The sequence below is a fragment of the Mesoplodon densirostris genome, chromosome 9 (genome assembly GCF_025265405.1).
Source record: "Mesoplodon densirostris isolate mMesDen1 chromosome 9, mMesDen1 primary haplotype, whole genome shotgun sequence".
Lineage (NCBI taxonomy): Eukaryota > Metazoa > Chordata > Mammalia > Artiodactyla > Ziphiidae > Mesoplodon > Mesoplodon densirostris.
Window position 1 is genome coordinate 17,684,669 of NC_082669.1, and position 24,149 is coordinate 17,708,817.

The 24,149-nt window shown below is 48.7% G+C and overlaps 1 protein-coding gene across 1 annotated transcript in view; it reads left to right on the forward strand.

The window, feature by feature from the left end:
• The window catches only part of CDHR3 (cadherin related family member 3), a 74,118-nt gene that overhangs the window by 13,322 nt on the left and 36,647 nt on the right, over positions 1-24,149 (forward strand). The window contains exons 2-6 of the mRNA XM_060108848.1: positions 1,069-1,268; positions 7,590-7,755; positions 11,374-11,471; positions 21,330-21,424; positions 22,200-22,304. Of these exons, the coding sequence (XP_059964831.1) occupies positions 1,069-1,268; positions 7,590-7,755; positions 11,374-11,471; positions 21,330-21,424; positions 22,200-22,304 (664 nt within the window). The remainder of the gene's footprint in view (positions 1-1,068; positions 1,269-7,589; positions 7,756-11,373; positions 11,472-21,329; positions 21,425-22,199; positions 22,305-24,149) is intronic.

Below are 24,149 nucleotides of genomic sequence, written 5' to 3' on the forward strand. Positions count from 1 at the left end.
CTGGGGGTTGCTTGCCATGCCTTGGCTTGTAGCTACATCACTTCAGCTTGTGCCTCTTTCCTAACATGGGCTTCTTCCTTCTCTGTGTGTCTCTGTGTCCTATCCTGTTCTTATAAGGACACCACTCAGTACATTTGGGGCCCACTCTAATCCAGCACGACCTCCTCTTAACTAATTACATTTACAAAGACTCTATTTGCAGATAAGCTACATTCTGAGGTTCTGGGTGGCCGTGAACTTGGGGGGGGGCACTATTTAACCATCATTATGGAAGCATAAAGAATATGACCCACTGCTCTCCTCTGTGCTGGCAAAATCCTGCAGAGTGTCAAGGAGACCTTAGACTGTCCTGAGGCTTTCCTGGAAGAAACACATTTTCTCTGACATCATAACAGTCCCTGTTTGTAATGCAGCCCAAGGGAATTCACGGGCCTGCCCTGAGTCTCTCACTACCTTCTCTGTGAAATGGGAGTCACTCCATCGAGCATGATGTACTGATCGACTCTCTCCATGGTGCCCACAGCATCCAGTAATAACAAGTCATTGTCCGTGAGATTCCTTAGGGATGTGGGGAGAGCTGGCATGATTTTGGCACTCTCCAGTCATGCACACTCCATTCTCAATGGCCTCTGAATCAAACACTGACACGGAAAAGGAAAATAAATTCTTAGAGACTCCCTGGACCTTGTAAGACAGAGGATGCCATGGCCAGACTGGGTCCTCCAAGGGGTGTCTGTCTTCTAAGGTATCACATTTCCCTCTCCCAGGCTCTTCACAAAGGCTGGGAGAAACCAGAAAGGAAGTAGAGAGACAAAAGAAAGACAGCAGCGTTATTTCCAGAATGACAGAAGCAGATTTCATGGTTGTTTGCTGGTGGTTGTTTTCTTGGTTTTGAGATATCTCGCATTCCTGTTTCCAGCTCTTGGCAAGAGTCTTCATTCTTGGGGAGTGACCGGGTTCCAGTGTTGCCCTGAGCTACGAGTTGAAGCCACAGACCAAGCAGCTAAGTCCTTGTTTCCAGCACAAGGCTTTGTGCTCATGTCATTTACATCCTTTTTAAATCCACAGTGGGACATGCACTACACCTAATCCACTTACCTGCTACAAGCAACGTGGCAGAGAATTCTCCACCTGAGACTTCAGTGCACAAGTTTTCTGTGAGATTATCAGCATCACTGTCACCTGTGATCCCAGGGTTTCCCCTAATCAACTCAAGTCCCCTCACTGAGGCCTTCAGGGTGAACTGGCTGTCAGACACTGACTTTGAGGTAAGCACCATCTTACTCCCAATAGGAGCTGCTCACAAAGAGGGGTCCTGAAGATGGGGTGGATGGGATTCTGGATCAGTGATCATTTCCTCCTATTTCCCTGGTTTAATCTCCCCTCTTGTAAGATCTGGGCATTCTGTTTGGGGCATTCTACAGCCCTCTGTGCTAGATGCCCCTATAGCTTTGGACTTTTTCTCCATTTAATTCAGTCCAAATGAACAATATGTTCAATTTGTTACAAATAAAAGGTTTGTTTCTTATTGCCAACCACCTTCACACAATAACAGGTGTTAGAGGTGCTGACAGTAACTGAATTCTTTGGGTTTGACAGTCTGTGTGGTGATCTCCTTAAAAACGAGGCCCTGATGAATTTGTACCTGGTGATTCTTCTTTTCTATGATTCTGTAATTTTTCAGAAGGAAATTTATGAGGAGACATTCATATGGAAGAATGCACCCTTAATAAAAATATAAGTCTGGATGTCCAGCCATACTATGTGAATGTTTCCTCTTGGACAATTCAGACCCAATCATTCACATTCAAGAGCCATGCCACTGCTGCTCTGTTTTCTAGTTTGTCATTTGGGTCTTTTCCAAAGTTTTCACTTCTCCTTAGGCAGGACAAACCTGCTGATTGCATGTCTACTGGTAACCTCAAAGGCCTTCTAAGGATGTCTTTAGGGTCTAGGTGTCTGGACCCGCTTGTACTGCATTATTCCCCAGGCCTACCTCATTCCTCAGTAGGCGTAGGGACCTCCCACAGTCATCATCAGCTTTGCCCCTGCTCCCACCTGCCATTGCTCTGGGTTTCTGGTGGGACCCAGTGGGCCTGCTTGGTCTAGGCTCGGTTGCCTCTCTGAGATACATAAGGTGGTCTTAAACCCAGCTGGTGATTAGATCCACCAGGGGAGCTTTCAGAAAGTGTGCATATCTGGGCCCCAGAGCAGACCTGTGGAGCCCAGGACTTGAAGGCAAGAGCCCAGCATCTGGTATTCTCTGCACCCCAGGGGTGGGCCCTCTGGTATGCAAGGAGCACACATTCAGGAAGACTTCACCTCACCATCCAGTGTACATTCCCAGAGCCCACATACTGCTTCTGTGACTTCCCTGCCTATCTACCTGCTCCCTTGACATCTGGTTCATCTTTAACAGCTGTTGCTTATCTGTGCCTCCAAGCCTTGCCAGTTGCTTACACTTACAGAGCACGTAGTATACACCAGACACTGTGGAAAGTGCTTGACATGTGTTTACTCTTGTAATATTCACAACAAGCCAATGATGTTATTTGTATGATTATCCCCTTTGTACAGATGGGGAAAATGATGCAAAATTTAACAGAGAGGTGAGATGACTTGCCCTGGGTTGTACAGCTACTGCTGTGCTGAAACTGGAAGGCAGGTAGTCTGTCTTTAGAGCTCTCACTATTTTTTGAAACAGCTCTATTCAGATATAATACACATAGCATATAATTCACCCATCTAAAGTACACAAGTCAGTGGTTTTTACTCTATTCACATACCATCACCACAATCTAATTGTAGAATGTTTTCATCACCCCAAAACAAAACCCCAAGTCCATTAGCAGTCGCTCCCCTGTCTCCTATCCCCCCAGGCCCTGGGAACCACTAAACTACTTTCTGTCTTAATGGATTTGCCTATTCTGGACCCCTGCATATGAATGGAATCATATTGTATTTGGTTTTTAATGACTGGCTTTTTTTCACTTAAGCATAAAATTTCAAAAGTCACACATGTTGTAGCATGGATCAGTACTTCAGTCCTTTTAATGGCTGAATAATATTCCACTGAATGGCTATACCACATTTTGTCTATTTGTTCATCATTTGACAGATATTTGGGTTATTTCCACTTGAGAGCCCTCATTCTCAGCCTCTTATTGTCTATAGCCTTTAATGATGAGGATGACCAAGCTATTTCAGATTTGCAGATGTTCTAAAGCACATTCAGTGACTTACCTGGTGGTCCAGTGGTTAAGAAGCTACCTTCCAATGCAGGGGACTTGGGTTCAATCCCTGGTCGGGGAACTAATATCCCACATGCCACAGGGCAACTAAGCCCGCACGTCACAACTACTGAGCCTGTGCGCTCTAGAGCCTGTGGCACAACTAGAGAGCCCACATGCTGCAGCTACTGAGCCTGCACGCTCTGGAGCCTGCACACCACAACTAGAGAGACGCCCATGCACCGCAACGAAGAGCCTGTGCGCCACAGTGAAAGATCTCGTGTGCTGCAACTAAGACCTGACACAGCCAAATAAATACATACACACATACATACATAAACATTAATTTTAAAAATGAGGGCTGTTTAAAAAAAAAATAAAAGCACGTCCACATCCTGGTCTCTTAATTATTACTACTAACACTGATATTATCACTATTAAAATTGCAAATCCCTATTCTAGAAATAACATCACAAAGAGACAGCAAGGTTAACTGATTTGTCTGAGATCACAGAGCCAGAAAGGATGAAATAAGAACCTGACTCAGGGCTTCCCTGGTGGCGCAGTGGTTGACAGTCTGCCTGCCGATGCAGGGGACACGGGTTCGTATCCCGGTCCAGGAAGATCCCACATGCCGCGGGGCAGCTGGGCCCGTGAGCCATGGCTGCTGAGCCTGTGCGTCCGGAGCCTGTGCTCCGCAACAGGAGAGGCCACAACAGCGAGAGGCCCACGTACCACACACAAAAAAAGAACTTGACTCAGGTCTTCCCATTCCCAGGGTCAGGCTCTGTCCCCTACACTGCCCTGCACGTCTACTCCTGCTTGCATGAGCCCCCAAGTCCTCCGCTATCATACCTGCCCTTCCCCCATTCCATGTGATTCAAACAGGGCTGTCAGTCAAGGAGGAATTCCATCCTGTTCCTGACCTCTAGAAATGGAGAATTTCTGAGCCTCTCCACTGATCTAGGTCACGTGTCCAGTGTATAGTCCCAGTCCTGGTGCCCTCCTGGCACCACAGCCAACAGCTGCCCAGGACCCCGTGTCAGTACTAGGATGGGCCACAGGTTCACACGTCCTGAAGCTGTTCTAAAGAACTTGTTGCTGCTCTCCAGAAACTGCCCAGTATTATCAACCATCCCCTGCAAGAAGTCGCTATTCTCCAACCCAAACTGCTCACAGGGGCTGTGCCTACAGAACACAACAATGCCACCTCTGTGGCAGAACCTGGCTCCTCCTTGACCCTCTGCAGGGTGACCCAGCCATAAGGTTCTGGGGTCTCCGGCCCAGAGGTCTGGTCACTGTTGGCCTTGGGACTCAGTCATGCAGGGTTTTCTGTGGGTGACCTCCAATCATGCCAGAGGCAGGCTGCCCTACTTTTGGACAGAGCTGCTGAGACTTCAGGGGTGGGGGGTTAGATGGATTAATCATGCTGATGGTGCTGATGATGATGACGACAAGTCACATTTATGGAGCACTTACCATATGCCAGGAATTCCCCGAAACATTTTGTGAATGCATTCATTTAACCCTCCTAACAAGGCTATGACGTGGTACGCTATTATTACTTGCATGTTAAAGGTGGGGAAACCGAAGCATAGAGAGGTTGAGCAACTCGCCCAAGTTCACACAGCTAATTGGTGGCAGACTTGAGATGTGAGGTCAGGCAGGCTGGCCCCGAGAACACGTGCTCATCGGCCCCAAGCCGCGCTGCCTCGCGGTTGCCTCCCAAGAGGGATGTGCAAGCCTCATCCAGCAGCGCATGTGGCTCACCTCTGGAGTCCCCTCCTGGAGCAGCACCAAGAAGGAGAGCTCCGAGGAGTCAGGGAGGCGGGGCTCACGGACATCCACGAGAGCTGTAAGGGCGGGCGTTCTCTGAGGCTGCGTGGCGGCCGCGCCTGCCCCCCTGCCATTGGCCCATCCCTGAGCTTGACACTGCTCTGTGCCCATCTGCTGTCGTGAGCGCTGTGGACCTTGTACATTTGGTCAGCCTTGTCCAGAACAACCTCAAACTTAACACACCTAAAACTAAACGTATCGTCTTTTAGCAAAACTCTGCAGCCAGACTGCCCACCATCAGAGAGACTCCACCACTCCCAGCTGTGACCTTCGGAGTTCCTTCTCCTCCCTGCTCTGGTCTCCTGATGTGTGAAAGGGGGAAGTTTTTCCAACCTATGGTTATTGCGATGATTAAATAAAATACTCCACAAAATGGCTTGGCCAGAGCCTTGCACATGAACATTTAATTAATGCTGGTAAAGACAACAGCAAAAGCAACTTTTCCATGTGTTGGCAGCAACCTAATTCCTTTGGTTCCAAGATATAACATTTTAGACCTTTTTTTTTTTTTTTTTTTGCAGTACGCGGGCCTCTCACTGTTGTGGCCTCTCCCGTTGTGGAGCACAGGCTCCGGACGCGCAGGCTCAGCGGCCATGGCTCACGGGCCCAGCCGCTCCGCGGCATGTGGGATCTTCCCGGACCAGGCAGGCGGACTCTCAACCACTGCGCCACCAGGGAAGCCCTAGACCTTTTTTTGACTGTTCTATTTTCTTCCTCTAGGGTGTTACAGCCAGGCCCCAAGGAGAAAGGCTGTCAATAGGTGACACTGGGGTGAAGGATCTGCAAGCATGGAGTTCAGGAGAGGACTCCAGGCTTCGGTAGCTGGGAGCTAGGGTGTAAATCAGGAAGCACAGAGGACGGTTGTGACGGGGGCAGCTCTGGAGGACACACATTCACTGAACAGTTTCTGACATCTAATGGTAATAGAAGTCAGCATTTGCTGGGTGCTCGCTCAGCACCAGACAGGGATCAAAGTATTCCATGGATTAGCTCATGGAGTCCTCCCAACAACTGCAGAAAGCAGATGCCATTAGCATTCCCATTTTACAGATGGTAAAATTGAGGCACGGAAAGGTTAAGTAATGGGAAGGCTGAGCTTGAAGCCGGTCAGTCTGGCTCCAGAGTCTCTTGACTCCTAAGTTATGCTGCCTCTCACCTCCCACGTGCCAAGCAGAGAGACAGGTCATCTCCACTTGTGTGGAGCCCAGGCTGACCCTGTTCGTTGGTGGTGACAAGATTACTGTGTTTTCCCCTCTCAACCCCCCTCCATATGTGCCCCCTCCACTGCATGTGCTCATTCACATCTGTGGCTATCCTCTCCTCTCATAATCAATTCAGATCGTACAAAGTCAAACACAATGCCCACCACCTCCTCCGTGAAGCCCTCCTCGACTAAACACATCTCACAATGAACTTTTTTCCCCATGATTTTCCACAGTACTGTGGTCTAGCTCTTTGCTATAATACCTTGTATTATACTTCAGTTGTTTAACTAGGGCGAGAATTATTTACCTAACGATAGTCGTGTGGAAACAAAATCAGGGAAAGGTCAAGTAACTTTCCCAAGGTCACACAGAAGTCCAGTGGTGGAAACTGGATAGGAGCTAAGTGCTTTTCTCAGTAGAGGATACTGAATGCCTCCCTGCCTGGCCCCAGTTGTATTAATAACCAAAAGGTTCTTCTATGAGCATAAATTAAGATATTTATGAAATTTAGTCCTTGATATCTCAAAGGGCTCTGGGCCTTCTGGGAGCTCCACAGGCTAAGCTGGTGGCAGGGTTGTGCATATAGATGTGAGAGATCACAGACTGGCCTCCAGTTAACCTCAGCAGGGCCCTTCCACCATGGACCACAGGGGTTCCTGCTGGCAACAGTCTAGATTCCGGTGATATGTCTCTGGCCCTGGTGCTTGGTGCCTCTTCCACATCGCCACTCCAAAACACTTGTCTGGCACAGGACACATTTCCGACAGTGGAAGAATGTGTGGAAATGTACCAAAACCCCAAAGAGCCTGTTGGTGTAAGTAAATATCACTGCTTATTTCTGCAGATGTATCCTTCTCTTGTTGATTCTTAGATGTGGCCTTGGGAAACTTAGAGGGGAATGATGAGTCAAGACGTCACGTCACAGCAATCCCAGGGAAGTGCAGCATCTTAGTCTTAAAGACAACAAAATCAACCTGGATTCAGGGTAGCTAAGGGACGTGCCTAGGAGCCTACCCCAAGTAGTGACAGGTTTTAAAATTTTCGGGATTTCCATCTCCAGTAGATGGAACTAGGATGTCTCCTGAATACTTGTCTTTCCTATGAAGAGCCACAGCCCACAGAGGAATCCCTTTAGTGAAGTGTCATGGGGGTTATGTCGGAAAGACACAGGCAAAACAACCGGTTCCCCTGACAGGGAGTGAAGATGGTTTCCAGGATGCTGGTTGCCTCCTCCCTAGTTATATCCCTGTGCAAAATGTGTGCATACAAAACAGACCTTCTTTCCCATGGTTACTGAGAATTGTGCATTTGCTTTTAGGTTGTCACCACCGGGAAGGAACACCTGGATTTTGAAACAGGACCACACATATTTGATTTGCAGATTTGTGTGAAGGATGACGTGGATGTCACTGACCTGCAGGTCCTGACGGTCCAGGTAACAGATGTGAATGAGCCGCCTGAGTTTCAAGGCAATTTGGCAAACGGTAAGACACACTAGGGTGTGCGATGCAGCCCAGACGGTGGCATCAGGCAGGATGCTGGGTGACAGAGTGAAATAGAAAAGTAAATAAACGAGCAGCTGTTTCCCTGGAAAAGGCAGCTGCTTAATGAGTGGGGAATAAGTGAAACGTCCCCCAGCCCAGGACTCCCAATAGTAACACTTAATAATTTACAGGGCCTCTCTGGTGGCGCAGTGGTTGAGAGTCCGCCTGCCGATGCAGGGGATACGGGTTCGTGCCCCGGTCTGGGAGGATCCCATATGCCGCGGAGCGGCTGGGCCCGTGAGCCATGGCCGCTGAGCCTGCGCGTCCGGAGCCTGTGCTCCGCAACGGGAGAGGCCACAACAGTGAGAGGCCCGCATACCAAAAAAAAAAAAAAAAAAAAAAAAAAAAAATTTACAAAGCCCTTTCCATCCATAGCTTCTCTTGGGCCTCTCCTGGTCCTGGGGAGGAACCTGGGGCTCAAGGACCTCCAGTGGATCCTGCTGGAGGAACCTGGGCTGAGCCCGTTTACAGGCTTAGCACTGGATACCGGACATTGACTGACTGGTTCATTCTCCACGTGGATGCTGACCCCTCGAGGGGACTGTGTATTCGGGGTCTGCTACAAGGTAGGGACAATATAGGGGACCGGAGCATAGGGTAACATCCTGCACGATCTCCCCCTGGCTCATGGCTTTGAAGGCCATCCATACACTGACAACTCCCAAGTCCACTGTTATTTTTGTTTGTTTTCTATTTTTTGGATTCAACCATCTTTATTAACCTATCAACGTCACATTTTATATCAGTACATACTACCTTGTTATTTTTTCAAAGGAGTCTACTTTAGTACATCATATTAATAGTAAAAAGTCAAATAAGGTGGCTAAACATCACCCTAGCATATTAATGTCCTCTGGACAAGGCAAGCTAGAAACGCAGTCACTTTACACACATGTAAGGGTAGTGTTCCAAATTAACTAAGAAGCTGCTACACCAGCTTCACCCTTGAACTCCTGATTCAGATAAAAACTGTCCTACCCGACAGCTCCATTTGGATGTCTAATGGACATCCATGATATTGTGATTTATAATAAGAAACATATATTTGGTCCTTGTCCCCTCCTGGCACAGAGCCTAAAACCGTTGGAATGTCTTAAGTGATAAGAGTGACAAAGGTGTCTTTTCTTACATTAATGAGGTGACTTTTGGGACCCACCTAAGGATGGGGGCTGCTCACTAGAGAAACCGACCATATGATTAGAAGGTTGGACAGTGGAGGGGGGGAGGGGCTGGAGATTGAGTTAAATTGGGTTCAGTCACTAATGGCCAATGATTTAATCAGTCGTGCCTATGTAATGAAGCTTCCATAAAAGCCCAAAAGAACAGGGCTCAGAGAGCTTCCGGGTTGGTGAACACGTGGAACCTGGGGAGAGTGGGTGCCTGGAGAGGGCATGGGAACTCTCTGCCCCTTTCCCTACTGTGTCCTATGCAGCTCTTCCATCTGGCTGATCCTGACTTATACCCTTTTATAATATCCCAATCATCTAGCAGGTAAAATGTTTCCCTGTGTTCACTAGAGAGCAGACCCCTCTAGCACATTATTGGAACCCGAGGAGGGGGTTGTGGGAACCTCCCATCTAGAGCCGGTTGGTCAGAAGCACAGGTGACCACCTGGACGTGTGATTGGCATCTGAAGGGGGAGGGGTTGTCTTGTATGATGGAGCCCTGCAGCTGTGGAATCTGACGCTATCTCTGGGTAGACAGTGTCAGAATCGAGTTGCATTGTGGGACACCCAGCTGGTGTTGGAGAATTGCTTGGTCGTGTGGGACCCCCCCAGACACACACTGGAACTGGTGTTAGAATCTGCCATCTCAGACTTAATGGGCCCCCAAACCACTCTTGACTCCCATCTCCCTCCCCACCATCCCAGCCCAAATCTGCTTCTCTTATCTTCCCCATTTTAGTTCCTGGCAACTCCATCCTTCCAGTTTCATGGGCCAAAACCTCACAGTTACCCTTGATTCCCCTCTGTCTCTCACACCCAACATCAAACCCATTAGGAAGTCCTGTCATCTTCTAAGTTTATGCAGAATCCTACCTCTCCCCAGCAACCCCAGCAATCAGTCGCCTGCTCCGCCCTTGCCCCCTCTAGTTGATTCTTCTTACGACAGCCAGAGGCATCCTCTTAAACATCGGTTAAGTCAAGGCACTCCTCTGCTTAAAACCCTGCAAGAACTTCCCATCTCCCTCACAAGGAGAACCAGAGTCTCCCTAAGGTCCTATCAGATCTGAGGAGCCCCTTCCAAACCCCATCTCCTCTTCACTCCTCTGCTGCCGCAGTCCCGGCCTCCTCACCCATCTGTGAACACCCCAGGCACGCCCTACCCCGGCATCTTTGCATCCACCATTTCCTCTGCCCTTTCCCCTGCATCTCTATGTCTCCTCCTTTCTTTAAGAATCTTGACTCCAATGTCAGTGAACCTTCCAGAAGCACTCTATTTAACACGGTAACCCAACTCACCACAGGCCTTGCCCTGACTCGTCTCCATAACGTTGCTCAGTAACATTCATGTATTTTATTCATTTATTTTATTATCTATATCTCCCCACTAGAACGCAAGCTTCCTGATGGCAGGGTTTTGTGTTTTGTGAACGGCTGTACTCCCAATAGGTAGATCCGTGTTTGGTACATAGTGAGAACTCGGTCAATATTTTTTGAATGAAAGCCTGAGCAGTGATCAGAGCAGATGTAAGCTGGAGCTTGGATGTAAAAAGGCCTGGGTTTGCATTGTGGTTCTACTACTTAGCAGCTGAGACAACCTCACAACTTCTCTGAGCCTGTGTCCTTGTTTGTAAAGTGGAGATAATTACAACACCTACTTTACAGGGCTGTGGTGAAGATGAAAGGAGGAAACGTTAAGTCCTCAGCATAGCGCCTCCAAAAGAGTGAGTTAATGTTAAAATTCTCAGTCATCTCTCAGAAAGGTTCTCAGAAAGAGACGCCAGGGCAGAGCATGGTGGCCCCTCGGGCAAGGCTGGTGGTGCCAGTGACCCTGTCTGCTCCCTCCTCACCCTGCCGGCCGAGAACTCTGAAGCAGATGGAATCCACGTGTGGTCCCTCTCCTGGACCTTTGTAGCCCTCCCTCTCCTTTTTTCCATATTCTCTCTGTTCCACTCTAAGGCCTCTCATTTCAGGGACTCATTTCTGCTGAGATGCTAAGTGCACTTGAGGGGTGACCTAGGCTCGGTTTAGGAGGAATCTGCACGTGAAAGTGGATCTGAAACTCACACTGGACGTTCCCACTGGGTTACTTTCCACCTCTCCGTCCTTATCACTCCTCTCCCGCACAAACAGCAGTACCCTAGTCATCTCTGCACCCAGGAGATACATAAACACTTGACACCAGCTTGGTCAATCCTAGCTCTTTCTTAATTCCCATAAATGGATCCACCCACACAAGCTGGTCTGTGGTCTTACTCATGGCCTTAATCACTGCTTTCTTCTTTCCCCCAGTGCTTGGCTCCCTTTGACTCCATACGGCTGTCCTGGTTTGGGAATTCCTCGTTTGCTTTATTTAATAAAACATTTCTTTTTTCCCCTTTGCATACCGGTATAGGTCTAGACCTCTACATAGTGGAAGGAGCAAAGCCTGGATTCATCTACCAGGTGGAGGCTTTCGATCCAGAAGACACAAGGCAAAACACACCCCTCAGTGTAAGTCTCCTTGCTAAACCGCAGAGGGGCTTTTCTGTGTGGTCTTTGACACAGGAGCCTGGAGTTTCAGCGGGGTGGGCTGGGAGGGGGCAATGGGAGGAATCTGCTGCCCACTGCCAGGCACAGAGCCCCGGGGAGGCTGGAATGGGTGAGGGGCTTCTGGGGACAGACACCCCACATTGGATCCGTGGCTCTGTGTGACCCTTCCTATAAAATGGAAGAATAATAGTATAGCACCTACCATAGTAGGGGGATGGTTAGTATTAGATAACACACATAAAGCCACTTAGTCCAGTGCCTGGTGTATCAAAATTGTTCAATATTTTTAAAATTCTAAGGTGATAAAAAATCCAGCTATATTATTCTAAAAATAAGCATAAAATGTATACCTCAAAGGCAGGCATTAACACTTCCTTTTCAAGAGATGAAGACAAGCTGCTTGGAGCCAAGTTTTAAAAGAAAATTAGAAGACAGTCCCAGGAGTTCCAAAGAAAAGGAGGATTTCCACAGAGAAAAGCAGGAGACTGAGTCCTGCAGCATTGCCTCGTGGTTCTGAGACAGCTGATCCCCACCTTTTTAATCAGTTTCCTTAAGGGGGCTGCCAGTGGAGCTCTTGTAACCACTAACCCTCAGGCCAAGAAGCCTCTTAGCTTATCCCTGGGCAAGGATGCCTCAGCTCCCAGCTCTGCCCACCGATGGGTGGGTGCACAGCTCCCAGCCTGTGTACCCAACGCAGCTGGGCAGCCCAGGCTGGAGAGGAAAAAACCAAAACTAATGCCACCTGACTAATCTTGGAGCAGACAAAAGCAGACAAAACTCCAGCAAACCCACGGTACAGAGAAGAGAATTCTTGAAATATGACACCTGGGGAATTGGCAATGCCAGGAGGCTGTCTCTGCATTTGCTGCATGATTTGCAGCTTCAACAGGACTACTTTCTCTAACAGGAGGGAGCTTTGGGAATGAACTCCAGAACCAATAGAATATGGTTCTACAGGGTTTGCAACAAAGCTGTTTTAAGATTATTGAACATATCTTCAGTTAGGGAATAGTTTGTTATCACTGGAAGACAATCCTTCTGTCAAAAAAACAACCAATCAACCCATTCGTTCATCCAAGATTCTATCTGCATGAATAAGTGATTAATATGCAAACACTTAGTGGGTCCCTACTACCTGCTAAGAGCAATACTAGGTGCTTTAAGTGCATACTTATTAATAACACACTTGTTACATAAGTTACAAATGTGTTTGTCTGAAAGTAACAGAAAACTTAACCACAGTGGTAGATATGAGATTTGTTTTCCTTCCATAACAAGAAGACCAGAGGCAGGCACGCAAGCAGTCCAGGGCTGGCACAGCTGCTACCCTCAGAAACCTTGGCTCTTCCTATCTTTCTGCTATTTCATCCAGTGTATGTTGGCTTTGTTCTCCCTTTGTTAACCTCATGATTACAAGATGGCTGCTGTACCTCCAGGCTTTACCTCTAAGTTCCAGGCAGGAAGAAGAAGAAAAAAAGCAGGATGGGGTACAGGATAAAGGAGGCAGGCCAACCCAGTTTGTCCCTTTTTTGGTGGGGAAACCAAGACCCTCCTGGAAGCCCGACTCAGGGGTCTTCTGCTTACTTCTCAATGGCCAGAACTGTGTCTTGTGGCCACTGTTGCTTGGTGGTGACCAGGGGAAAAGGGATTCTGGATGGACATTAAGTCAGCAACCCAAAGCATAGTACCCCACTTATACATTTAGTTCATTTCAACATTTACCAAGAATCCACTATGTGCCAGGCTTTCTGTTAGATGCTTTGGATACAAAGATGAATAAGACACATCTTTGTACCTCAAGAAGTTTACAGTCTGGATGGGAGACATTCATGCATACACCAAATAACGATAATTCAATAAGATCATTACTAAAAAGTTTGTACAAGATGCAGTGGGGGCAGAGTGGAAGAAATCTCGGCTGTGAAGAAAAATATTTATTTTTAAATCTCTGTTTTAATATATATTTCAAAAATTAGGCAGAAGGAACAGGGTCATGCCCCTTTCAAAAATACCTCCTAAGTCAGGTGGTTACCCTTTCAGATGAAGAGAAACAGCCCAGGTGGGGAGCAAATACAGTAGGTGTTGCTCCCTTAAAAGAAAACGTAATGCCATCCAAAGATATCGGAGGGCAGCTGCAGGCTCTTGGAACCTGGAGCCGGGTGGCTGCAACTGTGGCTTCTGCAGTGAGTTTAGGATTGTTTGGGGAGGGGGCACTGCAGCAGAAATTGTTAATGAAGTATTTAACACCTGTGCTGGAACTGACAGCTGCACAGAAAGTCAACAGCCAGCCCTCAGGAGCAGTGAACATAACCTAGAAGGAACCTTTCTCAGACTAGCAAAAGGCAATAACAGTTCAGGAAGTAACATGCCACGGCCTCTGTACATAGACATTTTATTCTGCCCGCTTGGTGGTACGATGATATATTTTGCTCCCTACAAGGAGAACGGAGATGGGTTAATTTGCTATTGACCATACCTGTGCTTCTTAACATTGGCTGTAAATTGAAACCGCCAGAGGAACTTTCAGAAGCACAGAGATCTGGGTCCCACACCCTAAGAGTCTGATGTGATTGACCTGGGGTGTGGCCCAGGCATCAGGTTTTTAAAGCACCCCACCCAGTGATCTCTTGTGCTGCCAGGGTTGAGAACCGCTGCTTTTTTTTTTTTTAATCGAAGTATAGTGGATGTACAATATTATGTTACAGATGTCCAATATAGTGAATTACCATTTTTAAAGGTTATAGTCTATTTAGAGTTATTATAAAATATCAGCTACATTCCCCGTGTTGTACAATATATCCTTGTAGCTTATTTAATACCTAATAGTTTGTACCTCTTAACTCCCTCCCCCTAAATCACCCCCCCTTCCCTCTGCCCACTGGTAACCACTAGTTTCTTCTCTATGAGTCTGCTTCTTTTTTGTTATATTCACTAGTTTGTTGTATTTTTTAGATTCCACACTAAGTGATATCATCCATTACGTGTCTTTCTCTGACTTATTTTACTGCTTTAAGACACTGTTTCCCACACTCCCCAGGTCTCTCCCTTGGCGTTTTGGATTCTGTGGGTCTGAGATGGGGCCAGGAATCTACAGATTTGCCAGATACCTTGGGTGATTGTTCTGGTCAGAAAGGCTGGGAACACTGGTTTATGAGTGCTTCTCCCTGGGTGTTCAAGCCCCTGCATGAGAACATACCTAGGATGCTTCAAAAACGCAGATTCCTAGACTCTGCCTCGGAACGCTGAATTGGACCACAAACTTCCCAGGTGGTTCTGATGCATTCTGCCCTTGGAGAACCATTGACCTGAGTAAACAAGCACAGACTTTAATAAAATACCAAAGCATGTGCAGGAAGCCACCTGGGCTTGGTTTGTGCCTGTCATCTTACCTGGTGGGTTCCAGGAGTCACCTTGCTGATGGCAGCGACCAGAGGAGGAAGGATAAATTAAATATTAGCTCTAGGACACCTCCGGAACCTGCAACTCTTACACCAAATCCTCCACCCTCATCCAGCTTAATAAAGTGAAACTGTGTCCGTCACAGATTGTGTAAAAGTGGGGCTAATACAGAAACCACTGGTATTTGCTCCCTCCTTTTTAAAGAAAGTTTTAAAGCATGGGGTGGTACATTGTTTGGACCTGCACTGCCCAATAGAAGTGGACTGTGAGCCAGAAATGAGTGCTGTGCCTTTAAATGTTCTAGTAGCCCCATCAAGAAGGTAAAACGAAACAGGTGAAATTCATTTTAATACAGTTGAACACCATATATCCAAACTTTTATCATTTCAACATATAATCAACATAAAAATGACTCGTGAGATATTATACATCCTTTTTTTCACAGTATCTCTTCGGACTCGTGTATTTTACACTTAAAGTTCATCTCCTTTTGGACCAGCCACAGTGCAGATGCTCTGTGGTCATAGGTGCCCGTGGCTGGTGGCCTCTGTGCTGGACGGTGTGGCTGGGGCCCAGCATTCGCTCCCCTGCTGGTGCACCTTCTGTGCTGTGATGGGTGCAGATGGAGAAGGCTCAGAGGCAAAGCATCAGGACACAGAGACGCGCAGGACGGTCCCTATGTGAATAATTAGATTTACTGGCATTTCTGCCTGCCCTTTCTCCACCTCCTGAAGGAGGCTCTCTGAGGCCCACACCCTCCCACCCAACTCCCACACTACCCACCCCTCATGCTTGGAAATGGCCACCGTGACTGCAGCAAAGCTTCCTTGGAGACTCGAAGGACGTTAATCAGTTTCGCAGCTGGAGGCAAAGTGATCTAGTGCAGCAATTCTTCCATTAAGGGGCTTTCTCTTGGCCTTTCCATTAGCGGAGGACTTTTGCATAAAGTGAAATGTGCTTTGTCTTCACCAGGGCAGACAAAGGATGAAATTAAAAGAGCAATAACCTTGCTACCAGCTGGGCTACCAGGAGGGCAGCAGGGGAAGCAATTCTCTCTCCACCTCCATCTTGCTCATGGCTCTGCGAAGTGGCATCACCTTTCAATCTTCCTGAGAGTAAAGGGATCATCAGATGACTGTCAGTCCCACTGGATGGAAGATTTCAGGTCCCCTGAGCAGCCCCCTATTTCCTGGCGAGGGAAGGATCTGAGGCCCTCGCCTGGGCCAGGTAATGCCAGTGAAAATCAAGGGATTCTGCTCATCCCCTTCCACACACACACACACACACACACACCCCTACTATTCACTGACCCCCAGGCGTCTGCCTAACTCGGGAGTCTCTGCTGGAAGTCTTTGCAAAATGCTTTATACTCCAGGTTCTCGTGAGAATTCCTGGGAAGGGAACAAGCAATGCTATTGGAAAATTCCCACTCCAAAGACACCACCACTGATGATGGTTCATACGTCGGGAGAGATACTTCCTCAAATAGAAGGGCAGCATTGTTCTTAAGATTAGTGACGCCTGAATCAAAGAACAGGACCCAGGCGGATCACGGAAAAATGACAGAATACAGGAAGATCTGCAGCTTCCTCAGTAAAGGATTGCATCCTTTACATATCTATAGCATGTTGCATTTATACATGCGGCTCTTCTTAAAAACAAGTATTTGTCTATAACCCACCTAGCTCACCCTCATGATAATAACACACACAAGTAGAGCCCAGCTGAGTTAAGGGCTTGTGGTAGGTTTTTTTTATGGTAGCTGTTTTTTTCCTCCTAGGCACCCTTCCCTCCCACTCCCGTCCCCCACCTCCCACCTCTGAGCTGCTTTGGGGCGGAATAGGGGGAAAAGAGAGGAATTGAGGCTTTTATAAAACATTCAGCTTACACTGAAAAATAATAGGACCGTGGCGTCATCTTTATCACTTGCCCTGGCCCAGTAGAGAGATGCTGCCTGTCTGGGTCCTCTGGGTGGGCTTGGGGGCATGTTCTCAGTGGCTGATAGGGTCATTGGCACTCCCCGGACTTGGGAGGAATGAGGGTCCTGCTTCCCCCTGGAAACTTGGCCCCTGGAAATTGACTGCTCTCTTCCTACGAGCTGGGAGGCTGAATTCTTGCCGCTTGATTCCACTGCAGGCCCGAAAGCAACCGAGGGTTGCAAATCAGCACAGGTTGGATCATGATTCGCCCGTGACTTCAGCTGTAGCGGGGGCGGTGGGGGTGGGGGGGTGCCGGCCCGGAGGTGGCGCGCCCTCCCCAGGGAGCCTGACATTTCAGGAAACTGGGCCAGCTCCCTCGCAGCCTTTTTTTTTCTCTCCGCACCGGTGGCACAATAAAGGATGGATGAGGCAGGAAGCTCTGTGTCCGTGAGCAAAACATTGCCGCCAAGGGGCTGCGAAGAGAGAAACCTGGGGTGCCGGTAAAGGAATATTCCCTGCGGGGCCGCTCGAGAGCTTGTCTGACAAGCATTTGTTCACAGAATTGATCTGATTACTCAGGACTTTTCTTAGCCAGTATTGGAGCAGAGAGGGGCTGCCGTTGCTTTTCATCCTATTTAATTTCTGTTTTCCAAGAACGAATATCAAGGGAGCAGCTTTGATTAAACAAGCCTTTAAAAAGGGGAGAGAATGCCAGGTTTTACAGAAAGCTTTGCTGAGTCGCTGGCAAATGGCCACATGACATAATATTTTTAGTCTATGGATATTATCTCCTTTCTAAGTACCAAACTGCTATTCCCATTAACAGAAGCTCGTAGGTTCAGGGATAAAGGAAATTAGCCTGGCTCTAAAAGAAAAAAAAAATCGGGATTCCAGGAAATCAGCCTCTTAATAAAAATTTAAAAGAAATTCCCTGTGTTCTAATCCTACAGCTCTCCACCCTTTCTGTCTGCTGCTGTTGCTTTTTTCTTGCTTGCTGAGACTGGAGGATGATTTCATACCCAAGTCCAGCATTACCAAATTGAAACGGACTTTTTATAAAGGTTGGCAAGGTTTTTGTTGTTGTTGCCTTTTTGTTTTAAGATCCTTTAAGGTGGGAATGGGGGGTCTCAGATGGGAAATACGTGAGAAGAAAGCCCCAATATTGAACATTTAACAAATATTTATTGAGCACCTAGTATGTGTTAGGCATAGGGATAGAGCAGTGAATAAAATAAAGCCCCATGGGCCTCCCTGGTGGCGCAAGTGGTTGAGAGTCCGCCTGCCGATGCAGGGGATACGGGTTCGTGCCCCGGTCTGGGGGGATCCCATATGCCGCGGAGCGGCTGGGCCCGTGAGCCATGGCCGCTGAGCCTGCGCGTCCGGAGCCTGCGCGTCCGGAGCCTGTGCTCCGCAACGGGGGAGGCCACAACAGTGAGAGGCCCGCATACCGCAAAAAAAAAAAAAAAAAAAAAAAAAAAGCCCCTTCCCTCATGGATCTCGCATTCTAACTGGACAGTCGTAGTTAACATACATGGACAGCTTACCTCTGCTAGGCACTGTTCTAGAACTTTATGTGATCTCCCCATGGGGCATGTCTTATTATTATTCCTCTTTGTTGCACAAGCTCTCATAAAGTCGTAGAACCAGGATTCAGATTCAGCAGTCTGGCTCCAGCCTGGATCCAGAGCCACTTCACGACTCAACTGCCTCAATGTGTGACTCATGTTCCGGATGGGTCTAAGAGGCCTCCTTCTCTGTTGCCATCATATCCTATATTTATCCCTTGTGGAGCACCTGTCCCACATCTTCTTTGTATGTTCCTTCGGTTGACCATCATCTTTGGCAGAGCAGGGCTGTCTGTCATCTCCATATCCCAAGACCTTGCACTGTTTGGGAAACAACCAGATCCGGGGACCTATCTCCTAGAGCATTTCAAAACACATGTGGAAAGGCATCCCGATTGAGGTGCATATAGTAAATGCCTTGCTGGGGTCTCTGAACTCTGCCATTCCAGCACATCCAGCTTGGGCCTCTGATATGTGGATATGTGAGGATTCTCTGCAGGAAAGGCTCTGCTCACAGAGCCAGGACAGCTCCATGTGCTGCCAGCTGCAGGCCCAGGCAGTGAGCTGGAGAGTTGGTGGGGGGCTTGGGATTTAAACACCACACCTTTGAGTGCTGTCAAGGTGCTTATACAATTTGGAGGGCGGGGTAGCTGGGAGAAGGGCACTTCTTGGCATTGCCCAAATATTTCCTCTTAAAAATGGGTTGGAAGCACCTAAGTAACCAGCAAGAAAGACTTAGTAAAATAAGCCCTTACAGTAGAAGGCCATATCGTCATTAACCAACCAGTGTATAAAATGAGACAAGAATATGGGCCAATGCTCAAGCTATAAATAAAAAGAACAAAATATTATAATTGTGGTTAGAACATCATCTCAATTTTTTGGAGGGTGTATGTTTGCATAGAAAAGAACAGAAGACTTCAGGAAAATGATGAGATTTTACAGGTGATTAATATTTTCTTTTTTAGACTTTTCGGTCCCAGTTTTTTCGTTAAAAATATGCTCATTACAATTAGAAAAATGTTATTAAATAATAAACGGAAAGTAAACACTTTTAAAGATCGTTTAAAAATCTTACATTGGCCCCAAAGGAGAGCTTTCATCTATTTTCTGTGCGTTCTCTCTTCTCTATGGGGAGCTCAGCTGCGATCACAACACAGCAAATCACTAGGTTGGAAAGCTCGGCTGACGCTTCCTTTGATTCTAGACTTCAGGGGCTGTGGCTCTGGTTGCATAACCTCCACTTATGATCTGATCCAGAGATCATCCCTCACCCTAGTGGGAAGTAATGAAACCTTCTGCCCTTAAAGTCCTTTGGAACAGATGGCTATAAATACGTAAGCCTCACGTGTTGCCATGCAGCCCTTCACGTTTTCCAGTGCACCTTCCGATTTAATCCTTACCATAATGCGGAGGAGCAGTTGGTGGTCTCAGCCCTAAGTTACAGGCAAGGAAGGGACTTGTCCCAGGTCCTGAGGTGAGAACCAGAGCTTGGACTCAGCTCTTCTGATCCAGGGCCTTCCCCTGCTTCTTGACTCCACGATGGGAGCAAGGAAGCAATTCTGATGAGCGCCCGTGGACGGACAGGGGTGGGCCTCCTATGGGCTGGCCCTCAGTGGGATGTACAAAGAAGCCTGTGTTCTTATCAGAGCAACTGGTGCTGGGCAAGGGGTCCTCAAGAGAGCTGGGCTGAGCACTGGGAACCAAGGAGGACAGACCCTCAACTCCCCAGGATGTGCAAAGGCTTGACCAGTGGCCATAGCCCTGAGATGGGGTGTTAAAAAATGCGTCTAGGGGCTTCCCTGGTGGCGCAGTGGTTGAGAGTCCACCTGCCGATGCGGGGACATGGGTTCGTGCCCCGGTCCGGGAAGATCCCACATGCCGCGGAGCAGCTGGGCCCGTGAGCCATGGCCGCTGAGCCTGCGCGTCCGGAGCCTGTGCTCCGCCACGGGAGAGGCCACAGCAGTGAGAGGCCCGCATACCGCAAAAAAACAACAACAACAACAAAAAAAAAAAAAACACGTCTACATCCCAAACCAGCTTCCAACTTGGACTCTAGTACCTGCTAAGGTTCATTCTCTCTAACACTTGTCTCTTTCCTTTTCCCTGCCATCATTGTAATGAACGATGCTTGTGAACATTTTCACACCGCACCGTATCCTGAGTTCTTTTAAGGACAGAGACCGGATCGTATTTGCTTTAGTACTGTCCTATTTCCTAATGCATGGGAGCTGTGTTGAAACAGTGTTGGTTAAAGCCAAGACACCAAATCAAAGCCAGAAGTCGTCCTGGGAAGCAGAAGTGAGAATACGGTGATGGGGATAAGTATGCTGGACTCAGAAGCAGGGAGCTGTTGATGTGTATTTTCTGTAATTGAAGCAGGATCCAGTGACCAGCTTCTCAGGGTGTAGCCGATCAGGGTCAGAGGCTCAGACCAACTGATCCAGAGCCTTCTTGAATCAAGAACCATTAAGCCTGAGAACTGCCCATTTGGGCCTCATCCTGATACATAAAAATGTCGCGCGAGGGCTTCCCTGGTGGCGCAGTGGTTGAGAATCTGCCTGCAAATGCAGGGGACATGGGTTCGAGCCCTGGTCTGGGGGGATCCCACATGCCACAGAGCAACTAAGCCCAGGTGCCACAACTACTGAGCCTGCGTGTCTGGAGCTTGCGCTCCACGACAAGAGAGGCCGCGACAGTGAGAGGCCCGCGCACCGCGATGAAGAGTAGCCCCCACTCGCCGCAACTAGAGAAAGCCCTCGCACAGAAACGAAGACCCAACACAGCCAAAATAAATAAATAAATAAATAGCGTTCCCTTTAAAAAAAAAAAAAGTATTGCGTGGGCCAAGAATATAAAATGGGAAGCGAACAAACTCATCTCTTGGGGAAAGCTACATAGGTGTGCTTAGTAATATTTTTTTCCTTGTTTTTTAGTATTTCCTGATTTCCCCTTCAAAGAGTTTCAGAATGTCTGCTAATGGGACCCTCTTCTCCACAACAGAATTTGACTTTGAAGCAGGACACAGCAGGTAGCCTTTGCCAGTGACTTTGCTTGAAGTACCTTTTATCTGAGTGTCCAAGGAACAGGCCTAGTGCAGCCTGAGGGCAGCTGGGGAGGCCCTGAGTGGTCTGTTGCCTTGCTGCTAGGTTCAGAGGGTAGTGAGCTCCAAAGAGGGATCAGGAGGAAGGCCATTATCCGAAGGCCTCCTTCCCACCCAAAAGCTTCATCTCTGGATCACAAGAACGAAGGTGTGGGAGGGACCCCTGAAGCATCCGGAGGATTGCCTCAGATGCCCTTCTGGCTCTGGAGAAGCAGCTGTCAGAGCTGTTCGCTGACATCAGAGCAGAATGGTGGAGGCGAGCAGGCCTCTGGGGAAAGAGGTGAGGAGAAGCCAGGGTTCGAGGGTGAAAACACACAGGCCTTGGGGTCCACCCAGGTGTGGCTCTGGGATCTGCAGCAGGTGTGAGAAGCAGGGCTAGTTATCTAATGCATGGCAGCCTCAGTTTCCTTACGTGGGTGGATGAGGCACGTTGCCGAGATAACGGGAGGGAGGGTGGAGACAGGGTGTGCAACGTGGCGGGCGGGAGATGGCAGCCGTCAGTAATAACTATAGGATGAGAAATGGAGGGGTGGGGTTTTAGAGATGAGGAAAGAAGCGTGGACCTAGCAGATCTGACTCTGCAGGGGGAGACGGAGGGGGGTGGCCAGAAAGGGGACAGACGCCTTCCTCCCTCCCTCCCCCCACTCCATTTGCGGTCGTGTCAGCAAAGCCTGACTCCCTGACTTGGGCTGTTTCCTGACAGGTACCTTCTCATCGTGGAAGTGAGAGACAGCCAAGGGCTCAGAGCCTCCATGGAGCTGCAGGTGAACATCGTGAATATCAATGATGAGATCCCTCGCTTTACCAGGTAGGCCTGAGGGCTTGGGCGGGGGTCTCCGTGGGCCGGGGGCACCATGTCTCTCAAGTGGCTGAGCCGCCTCAGACACATTTCATGCAAGGCAGAGGGCTGCCCTTTGCTCTGGCCTGGAGGAGAGGTAAGAGGCTCCTTTACCTGGGCCTCCAGACTTAACATCTTCCACCTCTGTTCCCCCTGTCTCCACACCCCACAGACATGTGCACCATGGGATTCTGGGTACGGTGGGGAAGGGTGGAGGCCAGACACCACACCCCTGGTGCAAGGCTTGCCGCTGGGCACATGCAGAAGGCAGAAGGCAGGTACTCGTAGGAGAGGAGGCTCACCGCTAATAATGGCAGAATCCTAGAGCGCGTCATCAGTCCAGGCTCCATAAAGCCCACTATCAGGAGGTCATCCTCTCCGACTGAGGAAAGGGCTGTCTCGATGGTGCCTAAAGGGCCTGCCCACTGCTGGGTGCTCTAAGTTTCCTCTTGTTGTGGTGGATTCAGAAAGGAGATCTGCCTTGTCTGGCAGCTCCCCCATCCAACAGATGGGAGGAAGGTAAGTGAATCTGGTAGAGGCAGCCTGTGGGAATGTGCCCGGCACCAGCCCAGGCACAAAGGCAAGACCAGAGCCTGTCACAGACAAGGATTTAGGAGGGGGAGATGGGATTCTGAGCTGGCATGTGACCCTGCAAACAGCCTGGTTACTGGTTGCAAGACTCCGCCCCCCACCGTACCCCCCAGTTGCTGAGCCAGGCTCAGGAACCAGCCACAAGGAAACTGGCAAACTCCCCTGCCTGGGTTCACTGTATTCATGAGATACATTCAGCTCGAGAGACTCCACCAACCAAAAGTCACTGGGCCTCAGACCTATGTAGAATGCTTGCAAAAGTATTCTGAGATGGAGGTATTAAAGCACCTCCACTCACAGGCTAACCAAGTGCCTTTTGGCAAAACACACCACAGTTGTGAAACTTCTGGGCGTTATCACAGTCTATAGCCCAGTTGCTGAGTGTCAACACGGAGGGAAGAGCCGCAGAGGCACTCCCACAAAATGCTCGTTGCCGGGTTAAGCTCAGCAGGACGGTGCAGTGCATTTCTGCTGACGGGCTCCTCCAGGCACACAGTACAGGCAGTTTATAAATAGTTGTGACATCTCAGCCTGGATTCAGACTCAAGTATTGGCCAACACAGCAATGCGGATTCATCAGTGATTCCCCAGAGGAAGGTGATGGCGGTGGGGCTAGAGCTGACACGTTCTGCGATGCCCTCTCCACACCCCCAGTCTGTGAGGTGGGAAAGCAGACTAATGGGCCTGCAAAGGGGAAAATAATCAGTTCGCCCAAGGGGCAGAACATGTAGGCCATCTGGTTTGGACTGTGTCTTCCAAAATAAAGCAATTGGCCTCAGCAGAAAGAGAACATGACCTTGGCTGTTTGTTGGGGTCTCCCAGAGATTGCTCTGGAACTCTGGTTCTCATTTTTGGTTTGAGAGATGAACCTCTTAGGCTCCATCCCGGACAGGAAGCATGACTTCTGTGACTGTCTAACCATTTTTTTTTTTCGACACGCGGGCCTCTCACTCTTGTGGCCTCTCCTGTTGCAGAGCACAGGCTCCGGACGCACAGGCTCGGCGGCCATGGCTCACGGGTCCAGCCGCTCTGCGGCATGTGGGATCTTCCCGGACCGGGGCACGAACCCGCGTCCCCTGCATCAGCAGGCAGACTCTCAACCACTGCACCACCAGGGAAGCCCTAACCATTTTTAAAAAAAACAGTCGACTTTATTTCAAACAGTGTTCCCTGGATGTTGGTAAGGATGGGTCTGCGAGAGCCTGTGATCTAGAAGGATGTGAG